Source organism: Strix aluco, chromosome 5 (assembly GCF_031877795.1).
Source record: "Strix aluco isolate bStrAlu1 chromosome 5, bStrAlu1.hap1, whole genome shotgun sequence".
Taxonomy (NCBI): domain Eukaryota; kingdom Metazoa; phylum Chordata; class Aves; order Strigiformes; family Strigidae; genus Strix; species Strix aluco.
The window spans coordinates 1,017,895-1,037,243 of NC_133935.1; the positions used below are offsets into that span (position 1 = coordinate 1,017,895).

At 45.0% G+C, this 19,349-nt stretch overlaps 1 protein-coding gene across 2 annotated transcripts in view; it reads right to left on the minus strand.

Annotated features, from left to right (window-relative positions):
• SULT4A1 (sulfotransferase family 4A member 1) overlaps positions 1-17,439 on the minus strand; it is a 30,329-nt gene extending 12,890 nt beyond the window's left edge. For both annotated transcript variants that reach the window (XR_012623426.1, XM_074825581.1), the window contains exon 1: positions 17,167-17,439. Coding sequence is in view for 1 of the 2 variants with exons in the window: in XM_074825581.1 (XP_074681682.1) it covers positions 17,167-17,335 (169 nt within the window). In the remaining variant the exon portion in view is untranslated. The remainder of the gene's footprint in view (positions 1-17,166) is intronic.
• Positions 17,440-19,349: the final 1,910 nt, after the last annotated feature.

Sequence of the window (19,349 nt, forward strand, 5' to 3'; positions counted from 1 at the left end):
AGGTTCAGAGATATTTGACAGAGGCTTATGAAGAGAAAGGCACGGGCTTCTGCTGAGATGGAGGAAGAGAGTGAGGAGAGCGAGCTGGCAGGAAGGGACCCCACAGTTCAGATGTCAAGGCATCCTGAATACTGCAACAGACAGACCAATTATTTAAGAGTTGGGAGCAGTAAGGAAAATGAGACTGGGATTTATTCTCTCTCTCGTGTTGCCTAAAGGAACAAGTAATCGTTCCAGAACTCCTTACAAACCCCAAGCCCACCTCAGCATCCCATGGCCTTGGGAAGATAAGCTGCAACTCTGAGATCGTGCCTTTAGTTCCCCTTCTAACCTGAAAAGAACTTGTAAGTTGCATGTAACTTGTAACAGTCGCTAGTTAATTCATGGTAACCAGCATGCTAACAGACACCTTTTGTACAAATTCTGCATGCTGTTCCAACACAAACAAAACTAGTATACTGCTATTCAGATATTTTTTTAATCTGAGCTAGGAAGAGTTAAAAAAAAGCTGATGTACTTTAGAGGCTGCTTAGAGTGAACACAGTCAAGATACAACTTGAAAGAACACACACGCCTCCCAGAACTGATTTGGAGAGTAACTACTTTAAGACTCCTCTGTGTTCTGACTGATTGGTGGGTAAATTAAATTGGCTTGGAAAAAAAAGAAACTTTTACATTATCATCACCCAGAGACAGCTGTCACAGACTTAATACACAGTTGCCCCTGAGGCTGTTCACTCTGCATTTTTAAGTACAAGCATATATTTTATACATTAAAATTAACATACAGATAGTACTTCAGTATCAGTCTGTGTGACTCTGAATGAGCACAACCCTTGTTCTCATTAAATATTTATTCTGACAGGAGACACCCTGGTTCTCCATAATTTATTTCTGTATTTCCAATTCTGTCTGCAAAGAAAAATGCTATTGCAGCAACCTTGTTCCGTGAAAGGAAAAGGAATAACTGCATGAGGATAATCAACACCACCAGGACTTTAGAATTTTTCGTTACTCAGCTGCTCTCTAGGCAAAAAGAAGCCATCTCTGTTGTGCCTCTGAATAGCGAAGGGCTGCAGGGTTGAGGCAGAACTCTGCTGGAACTTCAGAGGAGCAGCGTGTTCCCTACCAGCTCTCCACAAAGTCCCCCAGATCAGCAGGAGCTGAGGGCCAGGAAGCACAGCCCCCAAGGCCTTACCTAGTTGGGCTCAGGCCCAGGGCCATGCAGTAGACTTGCCTTGGCTGCTAACAGACCCACGGAGCACTGCAGAGACAGGAACTGACACCCCAATGTAGGAGCACAGGATGCGTGTCTTTGGAAGCTGCAGAGTCTTCATCTCAACATGCTTCCATCAAAACCAGTGATTCACTGAAAGAGTAATGCTGGGGACAGGTACTCAGGGCAGAAAAATAAAAACCTCCATCAAGTACAGGTCCTTTAAAACAGTGCTTTAAATCCGTGAACCTCAGTGCTAGTCAGTAACATGCCTATGCACAAATTACTGTAGTGATGTACGTAGTGCTGCACGTGTTCCAGCACCCAATTCACACAGCAGACAGGGTTTCTGCAATATCTCTTCGACAAAGGGGAGGCTTGCAAGCTGACGGTTTAGATGTCTGGCTTCTGGCCATCCAGCAGTTAGAATTTCTCCTCCCTAGATGTGCAGAAGGACCACTGATCCCAATTTCTCTTCTGTTAGTTTTCACTTTTGCCACTCACTATATTAGACTGATTTTTTTTCCACACTAGCACTTAAGCTACTTTGCTTAGGATTTTCAGGGTCTTAATGCAAATGAAAGATTTAACTTCTGAGGGAAGGTGATTTTTAACTCATCACCCTCAATCAATTATCATTTATCCCCCACATACATTCCCAAGAGCCCAATATAAAAAATTAGCATTGACCTGATCTCCTGTTTTAAAAAAAACCTAAACCATCACACACTTATCTGAAAAGAAAAAAGAAAGCTAAAAGCCTTTATAGATATAATTAGATTATATATAACCTGCTCACATCTTTATTAGGATTAAAACCCAATCAAGTTAAATTACAGGTATCAAAGGTGTAAGCTCTTTCAGTTTAGAAATGACAGCTCAGCCACCTAGCAATGGAGGAATGGCAGCCCAGATTCCAGACACACCTGCTAGGGCAGGATTTTCTAGCCTCTGGGAATACCAGCTGGCTGGAAAGCCAAACAATCTGGGGGTGCTGCACCTATGCATGTGATGAGAGGCCCAAGCCCAGACTGGGGCCAGCAAAATTTATTAAATTTGCCACTGTGGGAGGTGAATGCAAGTCCTCTACTGTAGCCCCATCTGCATATAAAAGATAAAGGAACTGTCCATTTGAGCCAGCTGACTTAAACAGATGTCTGTGGAGATGTGCAAAAACCACCATTTTACAGGTGGAAACTAGAGTAAATTGCTGAAACTAATATTTTTCAAATGAGATTATGGGAATAACTGCCAATAATCCCAGTCTATCACAAAACACAGCCAGATCTAAATGTCACAGAAACTTTCTTAGTAAAGTTGATGATGCTTGTTGGGAGAGAAGGTGGTGAAGGAAGCTAAAGAAAAAAAGATGCAGAGCTTATCTTTATACTCCCTACATTTCTGGCCTGGCTGCCAACAATGATTTATTGTTGCTTGAGTGTTACTCGATTTTTAAGTGAAATTAAAGGATTAAGTCACAAAATAGAAAAGCTAGCATGTATGCATATGAAACCAAGGTTTTTCTTGGAGACAAAGAGTGGATCTTGTGCATCTCTAGCATTTTTCCATCATTTTCTCCTTGTGTTGCTGAATGCATGTACATGCCCGCCTCACTTGGGATGGCACAGAAGGAGTAAACAGTCACTGACAAACAGGATCAAGCTGTCAGCCTTGGGCATGAGGCACCAGGTGCAACATTTGTAAGTACCCAGCAATTCCACCCTTCCTTCTTCCAGCTGCGGCAGATCCACATTTCATCCTGGAGGAAGACTGCTGGCCCTGCTACCTCTCAAAGGTCATACTGCCAAAACAGATATGAAATTCATTGATGTTTATCCAATTCCAACTAAAAAAGGAGCCAGTCAGCACCTGAGGAACTTCAGTGCACGGTACCTGAGAAATGCTCTTCCCTGACAAGCTCTTCTGTTCTGTTAATACAAAACCTCAGGAGAAAACAAGAGTATTCCAGTTTATCACACAATATCTGGAAAGAGCTGGGATGGAAAACAGGTGCGGTAAGCTACTGCCTGAATCCGCACATTTTTAGGACAGCCGTTTAAATTCTCTGTGAACCTGCATATCTACTGCGTAACAGCATGTACAAAAGCAGCCTGGTCACAGCAGTTTGCAAGCGTGCTAGCTGGCTGTGCTGTCCCCCTCTGTGATGCCTGATGATGCACAGAAATCAGGACTCATTAAGAATCCTATCACGCCTACAGCAGTCCCTGTGATGACTGGGAACTCTTCATTCATACCCTTTTTAATGGCCAATGCCTCAGCAACAATAGCAAAGTCAGTTCACGGCCACACTGCCTCTGCTTAGCCATAAGTGCAACTCTGCAGCAGCAACTAGACAGCACAGCAAGGCAGCCCGAACTGTGAAACACCCCAGCTACTCCCTTCTGCTTCTGTGTGTGTCTTCTGACATCAGCTGGAGTCTCTGTGGGAGGGACAACTAGTCTTTGGTGCAGCTGTTCGCTGGCTCCTCTCACTACTTTCTGGCCACTGGCACACTCCCATGCAGCCACCAAACCTCACAGTTTTGTTCAAAGTGAAGTGGCAGATATAAAAACATAAAATTTCCTGTGAAATTTTGCTTCCCTACATGGTTTCTAATGTCATTTATTTCTGTTTTCTCCCCTATGTATCAGCTAACATCGGACAAACCTGCAGCTCAAGGATGCAAAGGTCTTTGGTAAATTCGTTTTATTCACCCCTTATTTGGAAACCACATGAAAAAATAAAGAAATACTAATGTTAGTATGAACAATCTTCTAGCACTCCCAATTAGTTGCACTTTGATCTACCAATACTTGATCAAGTTTCAGCTAACACAATGCAATGGACCCATTATGACTCATAATTTTTTTATAGCACTGGTAGATGGAAGTGCGCATCAAAAATGAGGGCTGCTAAAGCTGTCAGATTGGCCTAGCAAGTGCTGTAAAGCAATTCCCCACATCGTTGTTTTAATTGCCTGCAAGCTCATTCCCCTTTCACCAATTTCAGTGTGTATCTGCAGGTAAGTATGACAGATTCATCTTCACCCTACAATAGTGGAGGGAAAATCAGACCTTTCCATTAGAAGAAAACAATTTCCAAACCATAAAAACATCTCCTCTTCAGGTCCATATGTTCAAGTTCTCCTACATCTTGGATTCCAACTGGCTTAAGAATAGGAATTTTCATTATCAGTTAGGGTTTTAATAGTAAAAATAATGTATACACCTTGATACTGTATTCTCAATTCTTCTGTTTCTAGTTGAGATTGAGGATTCAGAAAAAAGGCTGAATTTGTGATGGTATGTTGCCAATATTTTTGACTGACATTTTTGTGTCACATTCAGTAAGCAGAGTCTGACTTATTAATCAATTTATTTTTCCACTTGCAGCTACTGGCTTTTAAAAAAAAAAAAAACCCAACAACCTAAATTCTGCTTGTCTTTCACTAGACTTACATCAGAGAACGCAGACATGGGTCCGTTAGGTCCAAGTTGTGGTTTGAATGTGTTTCACCAGAGGCTGTGAACAGCAAACTATGAAAACTGTGTTCTATCTAGGACTAAAATGTACTTTCTGTTCAGTAAAAAAAGCTGTCACTTAACTGTTTACATACATGTATTATCCATAGAGGTATTGCTACTATGTATAATGCAGTATCCTAAAGCACTGCCTTAATAAACTGGTTACAAATCAGTGTTATTTTTGGCCAACACCTTAGCAGTATTTTTAAAAAGCAGCCTGAGTCCCAATTGTCCCTTACATGAGCACTAACTGCTCAGCAGAGGACAGGATGACAAGTGCAGAATCAACCACAGTGCATCTCGGAGCAGGCCCCGACTGTTAGGGCACCTTGGCCCGCCTACAGCAAGGCAGGCCCTGCAGGTTTCACACCTACCACCGACAGAAGCAGCCTGGAGAAAGAGGCCTGCTGACACTTTTGAGCATGCTGGACCCTAAAGCTGGAGCAACACTCCTAAATAAAACACGCCAGGGCCTGTTCTCTGGGAGCACACGTGGGACAGCTGAACCCACATCCACAGAGATCAACTCCCCACAACAAGGCAGCCTCATCCATAGCTTCCTGGGAAGGGTCCCAGGCTCCAGCTGCCTCCCACACCGTGCTGGGCAGCACACGGTCTGGGAGAGAGCAAAACCATCAGGGAAACCATTAGGGAGGAAAGAGCACAGATGACAGCCTGCGGAGCCTCCGCCTAGCATACCAGTGCAGCCGTGGTGAAGCACTACACTGCCTACTTCAGACTTTATAAAACCAGAAGAAAACCAGCTCCAGAGTCACATACTCCCCAACCATTGCATCTAACCCATGGCTACCCCAATCTGTCCCAGCAGACAGAGGTCCACAAAGCAAAGGCCTCTTGTTGAGAACAGCTGGGGCAAAAAGTGCTTTTCTATCCCTCTTGATAAGCCCCAACATCCTCACACGCACTGCAGCAAGGACTAGGTAAGTACTGCACTAACAGCCCTAAGAACTATGAGTCAGGCCCACAGACTGCTCAAAACCAACAAGGAGCCACATGTTTGTCTTTATTTGCCTTCTGACTGATGACTCATGTTTTGTGTCTTCATGCTTGTCTCCACATTCATGATTTAGTCATATCTAGGTGTCCCAGATTTTGTTACATGTCCTTCACTGACAGCTGATACTGGTTGGTAACTGATATTTCTTGGTATCAAATAGTCACAGGGAAAAGTATTTTACTCTTCTCTTCGAGCTTTAGCTGGGCTGGTAAAATACATCCATGTCTATGGATGCTCATCATGTCTGCACCAGATGTCATCACCAATGGAGCAGTTTGTGTGAAGCTACTCCAATTCACTCGAAGTTAGATCAGCCAAATTAGCTTAAGGCATTTCTATTTTTGGCATCAACTCACCTAGCAGATTTTGTCTGGGACAAACTAGAATGCAGCCACACAAAATACTCTGGAGGTGGTTCTTTAAGAGAAATGACCAACAGCAGGCTAAAGACACTAACACCCTGCACTAGTGCAGGTGCTTTTAAAAGAGAACATCTACCCAGACCCTTAGATTATTTCTCTTTCAGTTTCTACTCAAACATGCTCCCACGGTATAAGAGAGCACAACACCTACCACGCTAAAACAAAAAGAAAAAAAAAGTGTAGCGTAACACGTCAGGAACAGTAAAATAACAGATAAGCCTGCTTGCTCCCTTACCAACTATCCAACAGAATGACACCCCTTTTCACACATCCCCATTTACTGAAGGTTGACCAGGTCTGAAGTCAAGCCAGTACCTCCAGTTGTTACCTTCTGGCCCCAGTCTCCTCCCTCTGATGGACATCCTCATGACCCAGTTCAGAGACTCCACACCTTTCATGACAGTAGTGTGAGCACGTAGGATCATGCAGTCATACCAAAGGGTTGGCCAACAGGACAGTAAGTCACAGGAGAAGAGTGTTTTTATGGCTGATATATGCTACAGGGCAGATTCTGTCTTAACCATCTGAAAATTATCTGGCAAACTGGCCACGTAAACTGACAATGGTACCTCTTCAGTGTGACGGGCAAAAGGCGTAATAGCAAATTTTCAAATCTCACCTCCTCTCCGGAACATACACAAGAAGGTACATGCCCTTACCCCATCCTACCTCAGTTGTATCCTGCCCTCCTGCTTCCTCTGGCCGTCCTATTCTTCCAACCTTTTAGAGCCTGCATTAAAAGCACGCCTAAACTGCATCGTACATTACTGCAGCAGGAGCTTGCTTAATCTCCAACAGAAAGTCCGCCCCACCGCATCTAATGGCCCTTCATTTTCATACAGGTGACACAACACTGTACCAAGGATAACAATGCAGAAAATAACTTTGCTGTAATGACAAGTCATTGTTTTTTTTAAAATCACCCTGAAGGACTTCATTATGTTGAAGAGAAGTGCATAGTTACCCTCAGTGCCACTGATTTCTCAGACAACTACATCACTTTGTGTTCTCTTCTAGAGTTGTAACACAGTCCGTGGCTAAACGCAGAGCCTCAGAGGGAGCTCTGCTGATTGAAACGGGATGGGGAGGCAGAGACAAGAGGGCATCCCTATCAGAAACTTGTGTTGAGGTACCTTGCTGTGAACATGTTCCTCTCCCCATATGTTATGCATATTTCAGATGATGTCTGTCACTACTCAAAATGCAATTCTATGCCTCAGTTTCAATCCCTTCCAAGAAAATTGTTAGGCAAAACCTGCCTACACATTAATGTGCATTTGCATATATTAGGTGGTTAAATTGCAAGAAGGCAGCACACCAATAGTATAATGTGAAACCACTGCTGGTAAGAATTATGCAAAAAAAAGCAGCACATTTTTATTTCAGAATTTCAAGAAACATTGCTTACCCTCTATGCATGAAACTACACAGTCTCTTTAGTCAGCTATTGGTTGTCTAAGGTCAGGGAGTAAAGCGTTTTGTCTCAAACAGAATCCCCCTCAAAGTATAGCTGCCCTAGGCAAAACCATTCTTTGCAAGGTACCTATGCCCCCACTCGTACTTGGCACACCATCATTCTCTCTGCCTGCTGAATTGCAGTTTTAGGCAAACTACAGCCATTTCTATTCTATTTCTATTGCTGCTCTTCAGAATTGGAAATGGAAATAGATCTAATTGGGAGTATAAAAGGGAATCAGCCAATCTGTATCACCATGGGTTTTCTCAGTACTGCAGCAAAATCCTTGAAAGGAAGACACTATCTGATAGAAAGCACTGGGGATCCAATAGAAGCACCGACATTGATCATTATTAATGTGCACTTCAGCTCTATATGCACAGAGCAACCCAATTTTAGCAATGCCTGTAGCTGTTCTGTGCTACTTTGGCAACCCTGATCAGCAGTAAACAGGCTTTTAACTGGTTGGTTAACCCGGGTTTACGACTGCCTTGCATCAACAGGACACTGCAAAGCAGCCAACACACTGCCAAATCTGGACTGCTGCATGTACAGTCAGTGGGTGTCTTCTGAACACGATTCTCATCTCACCTGCTTCACACGTGTCTCATTTCTTCGCCTTAGATGAATTTATTACTCCTGCAGCGAAGGGCTAATTCAGCACCACTGTCTAGATCCCATATGGTGATCTAATGTCATTACACATCCTCTAGAGCTTGCAGCCTTATAAAGGATGACGGCCTTCACATCCTGCACTATGAACAGCAGGTGGGTGAAAGCACAGGAAATCAGCTTGCATTTTTTAAATTATAAATGGATTTTGGCATTTAGTGACAAAAACCCCTCCTCAGTTGTTTCTCCAGCACTCTTCCTTTTACTTTTTACCCTTTACTATCTCAGCCACTGCCTCAGACTTAACTAGGTAAACCTCTCCTACACACTTTCAGCCCCGTGGTACACTTCCTTCCCGATGTTCCTCAGTACCCTGCACCCCTTCACCGCGGCTTCCCTAAGCCCACCGCCCGTTTCAGCTGAGATGCTCTAACGATGGACCGTTTCCTCCGCCGCGTTGTCTCGTCTGCACGCACGCACAGCAAAACACTTCTCTTGCTTCTGAATCTGCAATATATTACAAGATTAACACATGACATAAATCGTTTATTTCTTTTGTAATAGTCTGCAAAAGACTTTGGTATACAGAAGCGTAATTATCTCAGCTCTTGTGACCCACCCTCCTGCATTCTCCAAGGTGTTACAGAAACTCTGAATAGGATCAACGTGATGAGATGCTGGGTGCTTCACATTATTAATCCTCTGTTCATTCCACAGGGGGACAAACACATTTCTACATACTAGCAAGATTATGTGCTCAGCTTTAATACCTAGATGCTTAATTCAATTTCAGAGCCATAATTTGCTAGTTTCTCTATAAAAATATAGGTGGTAGGTGACACCCTTTGTCCAAGAGAATTTCTTGTCGTTATACACAAAAACTTCTGGTAGAGAAGAAATACATCCACGTGGCTCCAATGGAAAATGTAGACAGAAAGATTATACGACTTATCCAAGGTCACAAAAATCTCTAGCCAAAAAGTCATAAGACATGGCCAGTGTACCAAACCCTGAATCACCTCTGAAGCAGTACTGATGGACAACACAGGGTTCCTTTCCTCAGCACAGGTGTATGAATCCCTTCTGTACCCAAAAGTCCTCATTTAATAAAAGACTGCATATAAGAATGAAAAATGAGGTGTGCTTAATCTAATTCAGTCCAATGTTCAAGCATTTTGCTTCCTTTCGTTAATATCTTCACTATGAAAGATGAACATTAACATGAAACAAGAATGACTCACTGTTGGGTTTGGCTGATTTATACCATTTTCCAAGTCTTTAGTCTTTGAGGTCATTATCATCTAATCCAGCCAATAGTGATTTCACATGTCCAGAATACACTTCTTACACAGGCTAAAACCCTTTTTCTTTTTTTATTTTTTCCTCCGAGCCCCCTTTCAAAAGCCAAGTTGCCTGAGTTTTGCAGTACTTCACAGCAGGGAAGCAATTATGCTACATTTGCAAAAGACCCAGCAAAACCTATTAGGTAGCTAGAGAATTCTTCCTCTCTGAACCATTTGTTCTGTCTCTAGTAACATCTCTTCACTGGTTTGATAAAAGGCTCATGAGAGAAACACTGCCAGCTAGATAGCAAAACTGAGTTTTCCTTAACAGATTTTTCTTCTCCACCTTTATTTTCTGAGGCATGTAAGGACCTATTCAATGCTACTCCCACTGAAATCCAGTCCAACCATGAGTGGCAAACTTAACATTGTCTTCAATGACTTATTTGATGGTTTTATTTATCATTTCTTTGCCTAGCAATATTTAAGGCTGAGTCAATACCAGAAGGTATTTTGAGCTGTACATAAATAAAGCAAAAGATAAACCCATTTCAACAGGATTTTCAAAGTACAGGAACCCAGTGGCCCCAAGCCCCAGAAACACTTGTCTACAGGTGATACCTTCTGCACCTGAGTGGTCCTCAACAGAGTGAGTTTAAGTAGCAGAGTATTTACTCTTCTGATTGGTGGAAGGAACATGACTTCAGTCACCAAGAGCATGAAATCAGATTCAAATATGGACCCTGTATGTCAGTCCCTAAAAGCACAGCTCACAATGTATATCTCCATCACCCAATGCTGTCTCCTGTTCCCTTTCTGTTTGCGTAAGAAGTCCATTGTTTCTGGCCAGTTGGTACGAGAACTGATGCATATTCATATCATATTAAAACAGAACGATATCTGAGCTTTATAAATTACTTAAGATAGAGAAACCAAGTCATTATGATGTTGTAAAACAGAAAAAGTTAAACACCATATTCTGATTTTAAAGACATTAACTAACTTGTTCATCGACATCTACCCAGACTCGTGCAAAGCATTTGACAGTCCCAGACAACACCCTTGTCTCTAAATCAGAGTCGTGGATCTGACGGACAGAGCACTCGGTGGATCAGGAATTGGCTGCATGGTCACACTCAAAGAGTCACCGTCAACAGCTCCATGTCCCAGTGCAGAGCGGTGACGAGCGGCGTCCTCAGGGGTCAGGACCAGTTTAACATCTTTGTCAGGGACAGCGGGATCGAGGCACCCTCAGCAAGTTCCCGCTGACACCGAGCTGTGGTGCGGGGACACGCTGAGGGAAGGATCCATCCGGAGGGACCTGGGCAGGCTGGAGAGGGGGGACGGGCCAACCTCATGGAGTTCAACAAGGCCAAGGGCAAGGTCCTGCCCATGGGCCGGGGCAATCCCCAGCACAAATCCAGGCTGGGTGAGGAGGGGATAGGGATAGGGTGAGGGGTAACGGGTTTAAACTGACAGAGGGCAGATTTAGATGAGATCTAAGGCAGAAATTGTTCCCTGTGAGGGTGGTGAGGCCCTGGCACAGGTTGCCCAGAGAAGCTGTGGCTGCCCCCTCCCTGGAAGGGTTCAAGGCCAGGCTGGACGGGGCTTTGGGCAACCTGGGCTAGTGGAAGGTGTCCCTGCCTGGGGCAGGGGGTGGCACTGGATGGGCTTTAAGGTCCCTTCCAACCCAGGCCAGTCTGTGATCCATGAAACTAACTGAAGTCTCCCATCATCCCATGTCACAGGGTTGTAAGTGTGCATAATATTGTCTCAGAAAACAGAGATCAAAGAAAAAGAATCCCAAATGTATTTTGTGTAAAAATCCCTTGATTTTTAAGCCAACCTCATAACTTCTTGAGGTGTGCCTCTGGGCCAGTAACATTCACATTCATTCTTTAAATGAAAATGGATTAAGCTCAAGGTACCAAAATCCTGCAAACAGAATAGGACTGTAAATCCAGAATAGCAGAATCTAGGTTCTTTGCAATTGCAAAGTTATTGTTACAAAATAATACCAACAAAACTCTTGGGAGGAGTTCCATTTGAAAACATGGGAAATTAAGGGAAGTCAACTAATTTAACACACAAATACCCAGGTGGATGCTCATGTTCCCTGAGGAGCCTTGGCTACAGTGGTGTTAAGGCCACCTCAGACTCATTATTACCAGGGTAAACCTCTGTAACCCACCGCAGCTGCCTCACCTCACTGGGTCTGACAGCTCCCAGCCTAGAAAGTCCCGCAGCTTGGGCACATCCTTAGACAACCTTTCAGTCTTACTCTCCTCTCATTTAAGACCGCACAAATCAGGACTGTCAGCAGCGTTGGACCCGTGCACATCTGGGTAGGTGGGAAGAACTGGAGTCCTCGCACTTCGGCTTCTCAGTCTGTCACATCATGCAGAGGCCACTAGTACATGTTAGCTAGTTAGGCAGCAAGCCAGGGCACTGAAAAAGTCCAGCTTACCAAGCCATAACTGGGGTATGCTCACAGGCAGGTAACAGAGGATACGGGCTGAGCAGTTCCCTGACGTAATATTCAACCGCTGTGGCTCTGTGCAGACCTGTCACCTACTCACCTACAGGTAAATGTAGACACATTAGCTGGCGGGTTAGATGTCCACAGACTGCAGGACGCCCCTGCAAGCACAGGTCAGGTGTAGCCGTGCAATCTTAGTCAAGCAATAATACTTTTTACATTGAATAATAAGAGTATTATTGTGCAGTATGATGATGCTGAAAGAAGCAGAAACCAATCTTACTGGTAAACATAACCTCACTGCCAAGAATTTTTATAGTCTGCGGAAAACATGAAGGGTAGGATTGCACAAGACAAACAAAGCAAGATTTCACGCAAGGCATAGTCATCTGGCACATCTTCTTTATGGTGTATTTCTTAAAGCAAGACATTTTGCCAAGATGTTTTTCTAACATGGTCCTATGGACAGATAAGACTGGAATGGGAAGAAACAAGAGGCTGGAGATAAGAAACCCTTAAACCATTTCCACAGCCAAAGAAAAACATGTGTCTACATCCCCAACGGTTAAAACCTTCTCTTGCCTTAGGTGTAATAACTTTTGAGTGCTGAGTCTCAAAGAATATTCTAGATGTTAATGACCAGAACTCTATTAATTTTAGTGGAGAATCAGACAAACAAGACAAGTGGAGTTTACATTGTACCCTCTGCATTGGTTCACAGCCCAGCAGCTGTGATTGTCACTGCTGTAATGGTCAATGGATCAAACAACTGTTTCCCAAGAACAGAAGAAAATCCTGGTGTGGAAAGATTAACAGGCATTACAGGAGGAGTGAATGGGCCATGGAAGAATGCAGACAGAGCCCCTGACGTGTGGCAGAGGAAGGGGAAGGACAGAGCGATGAACAGAGCTCCTCCCCGCAGCCAGGGAAGGCACTGGGGCACACTGGTGTCCCAGCAAGAGGGGGTGCTGGATTCCACAGTGCTGGAAATAGAACTGGATAAAAGAGTGGTATGCGTGCAGTGGGAGAGGCATGCAGAACAGGAGGAGACAGAAAACCAAAATGCACGCAACGTGCTTTACCAACAGATGCAATGAGAAGCATGGCCTTCCTCTGTGCATACAAAATCTTCTAAGCAAATAAAATAATGGACAACTCAATTTAACTTCCTCTGTTTGATTGCATGTAACACCAGAGGCAAATGTTAAAGAATGTGAAAGAGAACTCAAGGAAAGCTGTCCTTGAACTTATCTGCAAATTCACTGTTGGCACTTCATTAAGCCAAAGGCCTAGAGTCAGCCGTCATATTCCCTACAAGCTAACGGGCAGTTACATAAATTCAGTGCTGCAAAGAAAATTCAAAATGCTATCTATAAAAACATACCTCCAGACAGGTAAAGGCCACATCCAGCACTGGCTCTTCTGACCTGTTGTCTGGCACTAAATGCAAGAGTTCTCATGAACTGGCTGGACTTGAAGCTGATATTTGCCCAACAACCGACATTTTCCCACACAGAACTCCAGAATGTTACTTGGCAAAATAATCACCGTGGGAGAAACAGCTTCATTATTAATGTAAATAGCTCACTTTCTCAAATTACCAGTTTTGCAAAAGGCATTAATTTGTGGGCTTTAACCCAAAAATGCAAAATACACATTCATTCAGAACAGATACAAGACAGTATTAGGAGAGCTATTGTACACCACTTATGCATAAAGCAAACGGACAGATCATGCGCAGTCAGGGGTCAGCTTCAGGAGACACAGCACTAAGTGAACCCGGACTCAATACCATACTTTAGGGACTGATTTAATTCCACTGAAATCAGTGACCTTAACAGCCAGCTAATCTAGCTCTTGTATTCCCTCAGTCACCCCGCCACAAAAGAATCTGTTTATTCATTAATTCTGTAGCTTAAGTTCATAGAGCAGAATTTTAATTTTCAAGTAGGGTACAAAAAGCCCTCAGTACGAGAGGGTTCAAGGAAAGCTGTGACAGAGGCACAGTGTTTCCTATGAACACTGCATCTTGCTTGTCAAGCAATCTGTTGCGTGAGCTCCAATTATTTAATGCTACAGAGAATGGTATTCCATTTTACATCAGCAGCTACTGTGAACCTCAGCGTGTCCCACTCAGCCTGCCCATTCTACACTACAAAGTTACCTGAAAGATGAACCTTGTGACTTCATTTCTCCAAAAGCAGTAGCACACCCGATTTTAAGTTACGCATCTTGATAAAAAGGTTTTCTGCAATACAGTTCTACCATACATATAAGCATATGTGCACATTCACATATTTACATGTCTAAATGAAACCTGAGTTTTAGGCATAAGCTTCCTCCAGCCCAGCAGCTCCCAAAAGCTGTTACCATTGATTGGACACAGGTGTTAGGAATAATTAAAGATATAAGAAGTATCATTATTTAGCCATCCATCGGGGAAAATCACATTACAGCAGAGCCATTTTCCATAAGGCTTATTACATTACTCCCAGTAAGGCCACTGGTACATTCAATTTTCTACTATTATTGGACCAGCTTGTTCCTGGGTCACTCCCAATGTACCAATCTCTGTAACTATTTCCAAGCACTATCTCCATTTCACATGTTTAGAGCTGTATCGCCCAGTCTCGCTGAGTATAAAGTCTTCAAAATGGCCTACACACCACTCCACCAGTCCCTAGCATTACTGAAGCAGTCCCGACCCTATGAGCCACTTGTGTATTTTCTTTGCCAGATAAACCAACATATGGTCAACAGCTACTGATGGAGCCTTCTGCAGATTGCAGCACAGGGCTCCACAGAGCTAGAAGCTCTGGCCTTTCACACATCTAGCAGACGGACTTGTTTGTGTATTTTCCACAATTTGAGCAGATGGAAAGCTGGTGAAACACTGAACAAAACCCATTTCCTTAAGAACAACAACCAAGTTTTCCACTGACCCTATCTGACATTGGTGCATTTTTCTTTTCCTAAAATTTTGTTGTCAAAAATACTCTTGAAATTTTGTTCAAATGTAATTAACAGAAGTAAGTAGTCCCAACCATGGTTTACTTTTAAAGATTACCAAAAAAAGCCAAAGCATTTTTCCCAAAATAATTATCTTTTGTGCATGAAATCTGTTTTGCAAACCTACTTTTTTGATTACAGCATCATTATGAAAATTCTGAATAGCTCCAGTAAACAGAAAAACCTTTGTCAATGCTACTGGGAGGCAGGAAGGTGAAGCTGTCGTTGAGGTAATGCAGAGGAGCTTGGGGTTCTGGATTTAACTTCTGGCTTTGCTGTAGCCTTCCTGCATGACCTTGGCTAAATCAATGGGAACCATATTAGGGCAGCCTAATTTCTACTGACACGCCTGTCCCTTGTCAGCAGACCCTTTGATCATCGATTCAAAGCCCTAAATAAGGCACTGAGCTGTGAGCCACGTAGGACCAGCGGACAAAATGAGTTCTAAGGGTCTTAGTAGGCCACCTGAAGGTGGAGCTTGCAGACATTCCCCCGACAGGGACAGCCGACTCCAAGACCTAAGTACTCTCCTTCCCTGCAAGTAAAATACTATGGCACCTATTTTGATCCCAAGGCTGTTCCCCCAGCTCCTCCACACAACACTACCTTCAGTTTCAGTGCCCCAGTTCTCAGTCTTCCTTTTCCTTCTTCCATGGCGACTGTTAGCAAAGCCTCTTGTAGTAAGCACTGCCACTAACTTTGCAAGCAGTTCCCTGGCACTGCCTCAGCCGGGACCCCAAAAGACCTAATATGATATCCCTATACTCACAAAATAATAGCAAATTAAATATGATTATGCAAGCTGGCTCTCCACAGCCAACTGTATAGCCATCAGAACTAACTTATACACACAGCTGATGCATTAGTTGTACTGTGCCTGGTGAGGTTAGGTAGTTAATGACCCACCCATACGAAGCTGGGGTGCTGCACTAACCCAGGAGCATTGTAAATCCAGCTTTGCAAAACTGAAAAAATTAAATAGCGTTCTTGCTGCATGCTATAAATCAAATAAGACAGTTTAAAAGAACAATCAGGATGTAGAAGGCTGCTCCTAATCCTAGGATTTTGGGGGCCATCTGCCTACACGCTATCCCTTATCTAACATATGCATCTATCAAGCTCGAGCCAGTCTTTAGCAGAATCATTAGTAATGAAATATCCAAAAAACGTGAAGACAAATATTTGAAACTGCTCGAGAAATAATAACAATGGATGCTGCACTGTAGAAAATGTGTGTATGTTTGAAGCAGCACACCAAGAAACATAAAAGCTAGGCAGTCATATGAACAGCAGTGAAGTAAGTCAGGGACCTACGATACCGAAACATCATTTTACAAGGGTATTTACAGAGTTAACATCTATTATGTCTGCTGGACTTTGAATTTTCTAGAAAGAGAGCTTATTGCCAGGAAAAAAGTCGCTCAAGAGGGCACTTAAAGAGCCTGTCTGGTTTTATCAGGTGGGTTACAGAGCTACCATATTGTCTGCCTCGCTGCAGGCAGCACTGTATCTGCGCTAATTCTGCTTAAACATTTCTGCATGGAAATGGAGAGGCTGAGAAAACAAGAAACATGGTATTAAAAGCAGCCACCCGGATGGTATGAAAGAGCCGAAGGGTGAGTTTTCTGGAGGAATGAGCACTTATACCGCTAACGGGGGTATTCCTGGCAATTCGGACAGCGCCGTGAGGATGTACTTTGGGCACATGTTCTCCAGAGCGGTCAGGGCGGGAGCACAATACTGTAGAGCAGACAGCAAACCTGGGGGTTTGGGGGGTTTTTCTGTTGGCTTTTTTTTGTTGGTTTTTTTTGGTTTTTTCCATTATGAATCCGCGTGCGCGCTACCGCCCGCCTTCCCCCACGTACACCGAGCGAGCTCTGCCCTGCCAGCAGCAGCACCTTTACCCCCGAGCAGTTCGGCCACCGGGACCACCGCGGCGAGGGCCACCCGGCGCTGGCCTGTACCCCCCACACGCGGCGGGTGCCCCCCCTCAACCCCCGGGGCGGGGAGGCCCCAGCGGTGCCGGGGTCCTCGGGGGGCACCCCCGGCCGCGCAGGCCTCGCCCCGTCCTCCCGCGGGAACACACCCCCCAGCCCTGAGGGGAAAGGAGGGAGAGAGGGAGGGGTGGGGGGAGGCCGCCCGCCTACCTGATTTGGGGTAGGTGACAATCCAGACGTCGCTGTCCCTCACAGGGAAATTGGCGATCTCCTCCATCTTCCCGCGGCAGAAGGGCGGCAGCCGCACCCCATTGTACTCGAAGTACTTGCTCTCGAACTCCCCGGGCGTGCTGGGGGTCTCGGCCTCGCTCTCCGCCATCCTCTTCCCTGCCGGCGGCGGGGTGGGGGGGAGGCAGGCGGGGGGGGGTGTGTAGAGTCGGGGTGCGGGGCCCACGGGCGGGCGCTCGGGCGGGCGCGGCAGCCCCTGCCCCCGGCACGCCCCCACGCACGCAGGGGCCCGCGCGGTGATGTCATGGGCGGCCGCCGCCGCGCGCGCGCTGTTCCCGCCCTCGGGGCCGCCTCACAGCCCCCCTCAGGGCCGGCTCACGGCCCCCGCGGCGGGCGGGCACCGACCTGCCTTCCCCGCTTTCCCTCAGCCCCCGCGGCACAAGGCGCCGTGACAGCGCCGGGGCCCGACCGCAGAGAGGTGGGGGATGAGCCGCAGCGGGGAGACCTCATGGCCCTCTACAACTCCCTGAAAGGAGGGTGCAGAGAGGGGGGATGAGTCTCTTGAGCCAAGGAACCAGCGGCAGGACAAGAGGGAATGGCCTCAAGCTGCGCCAGGGCAGGGTCAGACTGGCTCTTAGGAAGTATTTCTTTCCAGAAGGGGTTGTTGGGCGTTGGAATGGGCTGCCCAGGGCAGGGGGGGGAGTCCCCATCCCTGGAGGGGTTGAAGAGTCGGGTTGAGCCAGCGCTGAGGGATCTGGTGGAGTTAAGAACGGTCAGGGTGAGGTTCATGGTTGGGCCGAAGGATCTTCAAGGGCTTTCCCAACCCAGATGATTCTGTGGGGACTCAGCCTCATCTCTGCACTGCATGGTGGGGATGGGGAGGGGGGGGGGGGGGGGAGTGAGGGAATGCACACCCACCATTTTCAGCGATGCATCTTGTCTGCTCCTTTCAGGGCTCAGGTTTCAATGCAAAAACTGGCTTTTACACGAGAAACTCTTCATCTGCTGCTTCCTTCTTCCCCATCTCAGATGCCACCTCTTCAGTAGAGTAACAGCTCTCACTCCAGCATGAGGCATCTTGCAGGCAAAGCTCAAGGCTGAGCACCCAGCACATCCCCTGCTGGTTCAGACATGCTCTCTAGACTCTCCAGGCTGGTTTTAGAGCTGGCTTACTAACTTAGCATGCTTGGAGGTCCTCAGGCAGCAGAAACCATCCCTACTCCAGCACTACCAGGAACAGGTTAGTGAGGACATGGCCCTGTTACCCCTTATCCTTCCTATTCCAGCAACTCTAACCTCACTCCTTACACCAGCACAAATGATGTCTGGATCTCCCCTTAGGGGAGGGCCCAAATAACAGTCCCAGGGGAGCTTATAAGGCAGATAACCCAGGTGCTGCTGTTCAGGGTATTTAAGGCCTATTGGTGCCTGATGGGAGGGTATAAAAACTAACCTCCCTTAGGAGCTGGTTGTACTACAGAAATGAAGACTGGTTTAGTTGTTTGGTCTGGTGTGAGTGAAAAGCTAGCAGCAATTCAACAAAATTAAGACTTCTGTTAGTTTCAGAAAGGTCAGTAAAGAGTTTTGATTTAGTTTATTTGTATTAGCCTTATAACAGCTGTTTTGTGTTTGTTTATGTTTCTATAATAGTGTTAAAATAGAAGTTCTTTGAAAGTTTCAGGTATGAAGTTTGTGTAGCAGGTTTGCATTTGAAAGAAACAAATATATAAAGAAGTAGTAAAGTAAGTGAAGAAGGTACAATGAATTAGAAAATACATGTCTCTAACTACTAGAGAGTAAATTACAGGTAACTTTGATTTTACTGAATTGTGAACAGCAATCAGTTGGAGGTTGTATGTTCTGTTAAACTCCCTTCTCCAGGAGTAGCCTTAGGAAAAACAACAGTGCAAACAGCTGAGGGCAGTAACTGCTTTCAGCCTTCATAGTTCCATCTACCAGCACATGTAAATTAATTCTTTTACTGTAGATTACTTACATTTGTTGATATTAATGATAAACTGTGGCCATTAAAACTATAGTTAGAGCAGGCAGGAAAAGTCCACCAAAAACTAACATCAGTAGTATTGTTTCATTGAATTAAAATGGTTTGTGGGAATGTCTTTGGTTAAAAAAAAACCCAAACTCAAAAAGTATCCTTAGAAAAA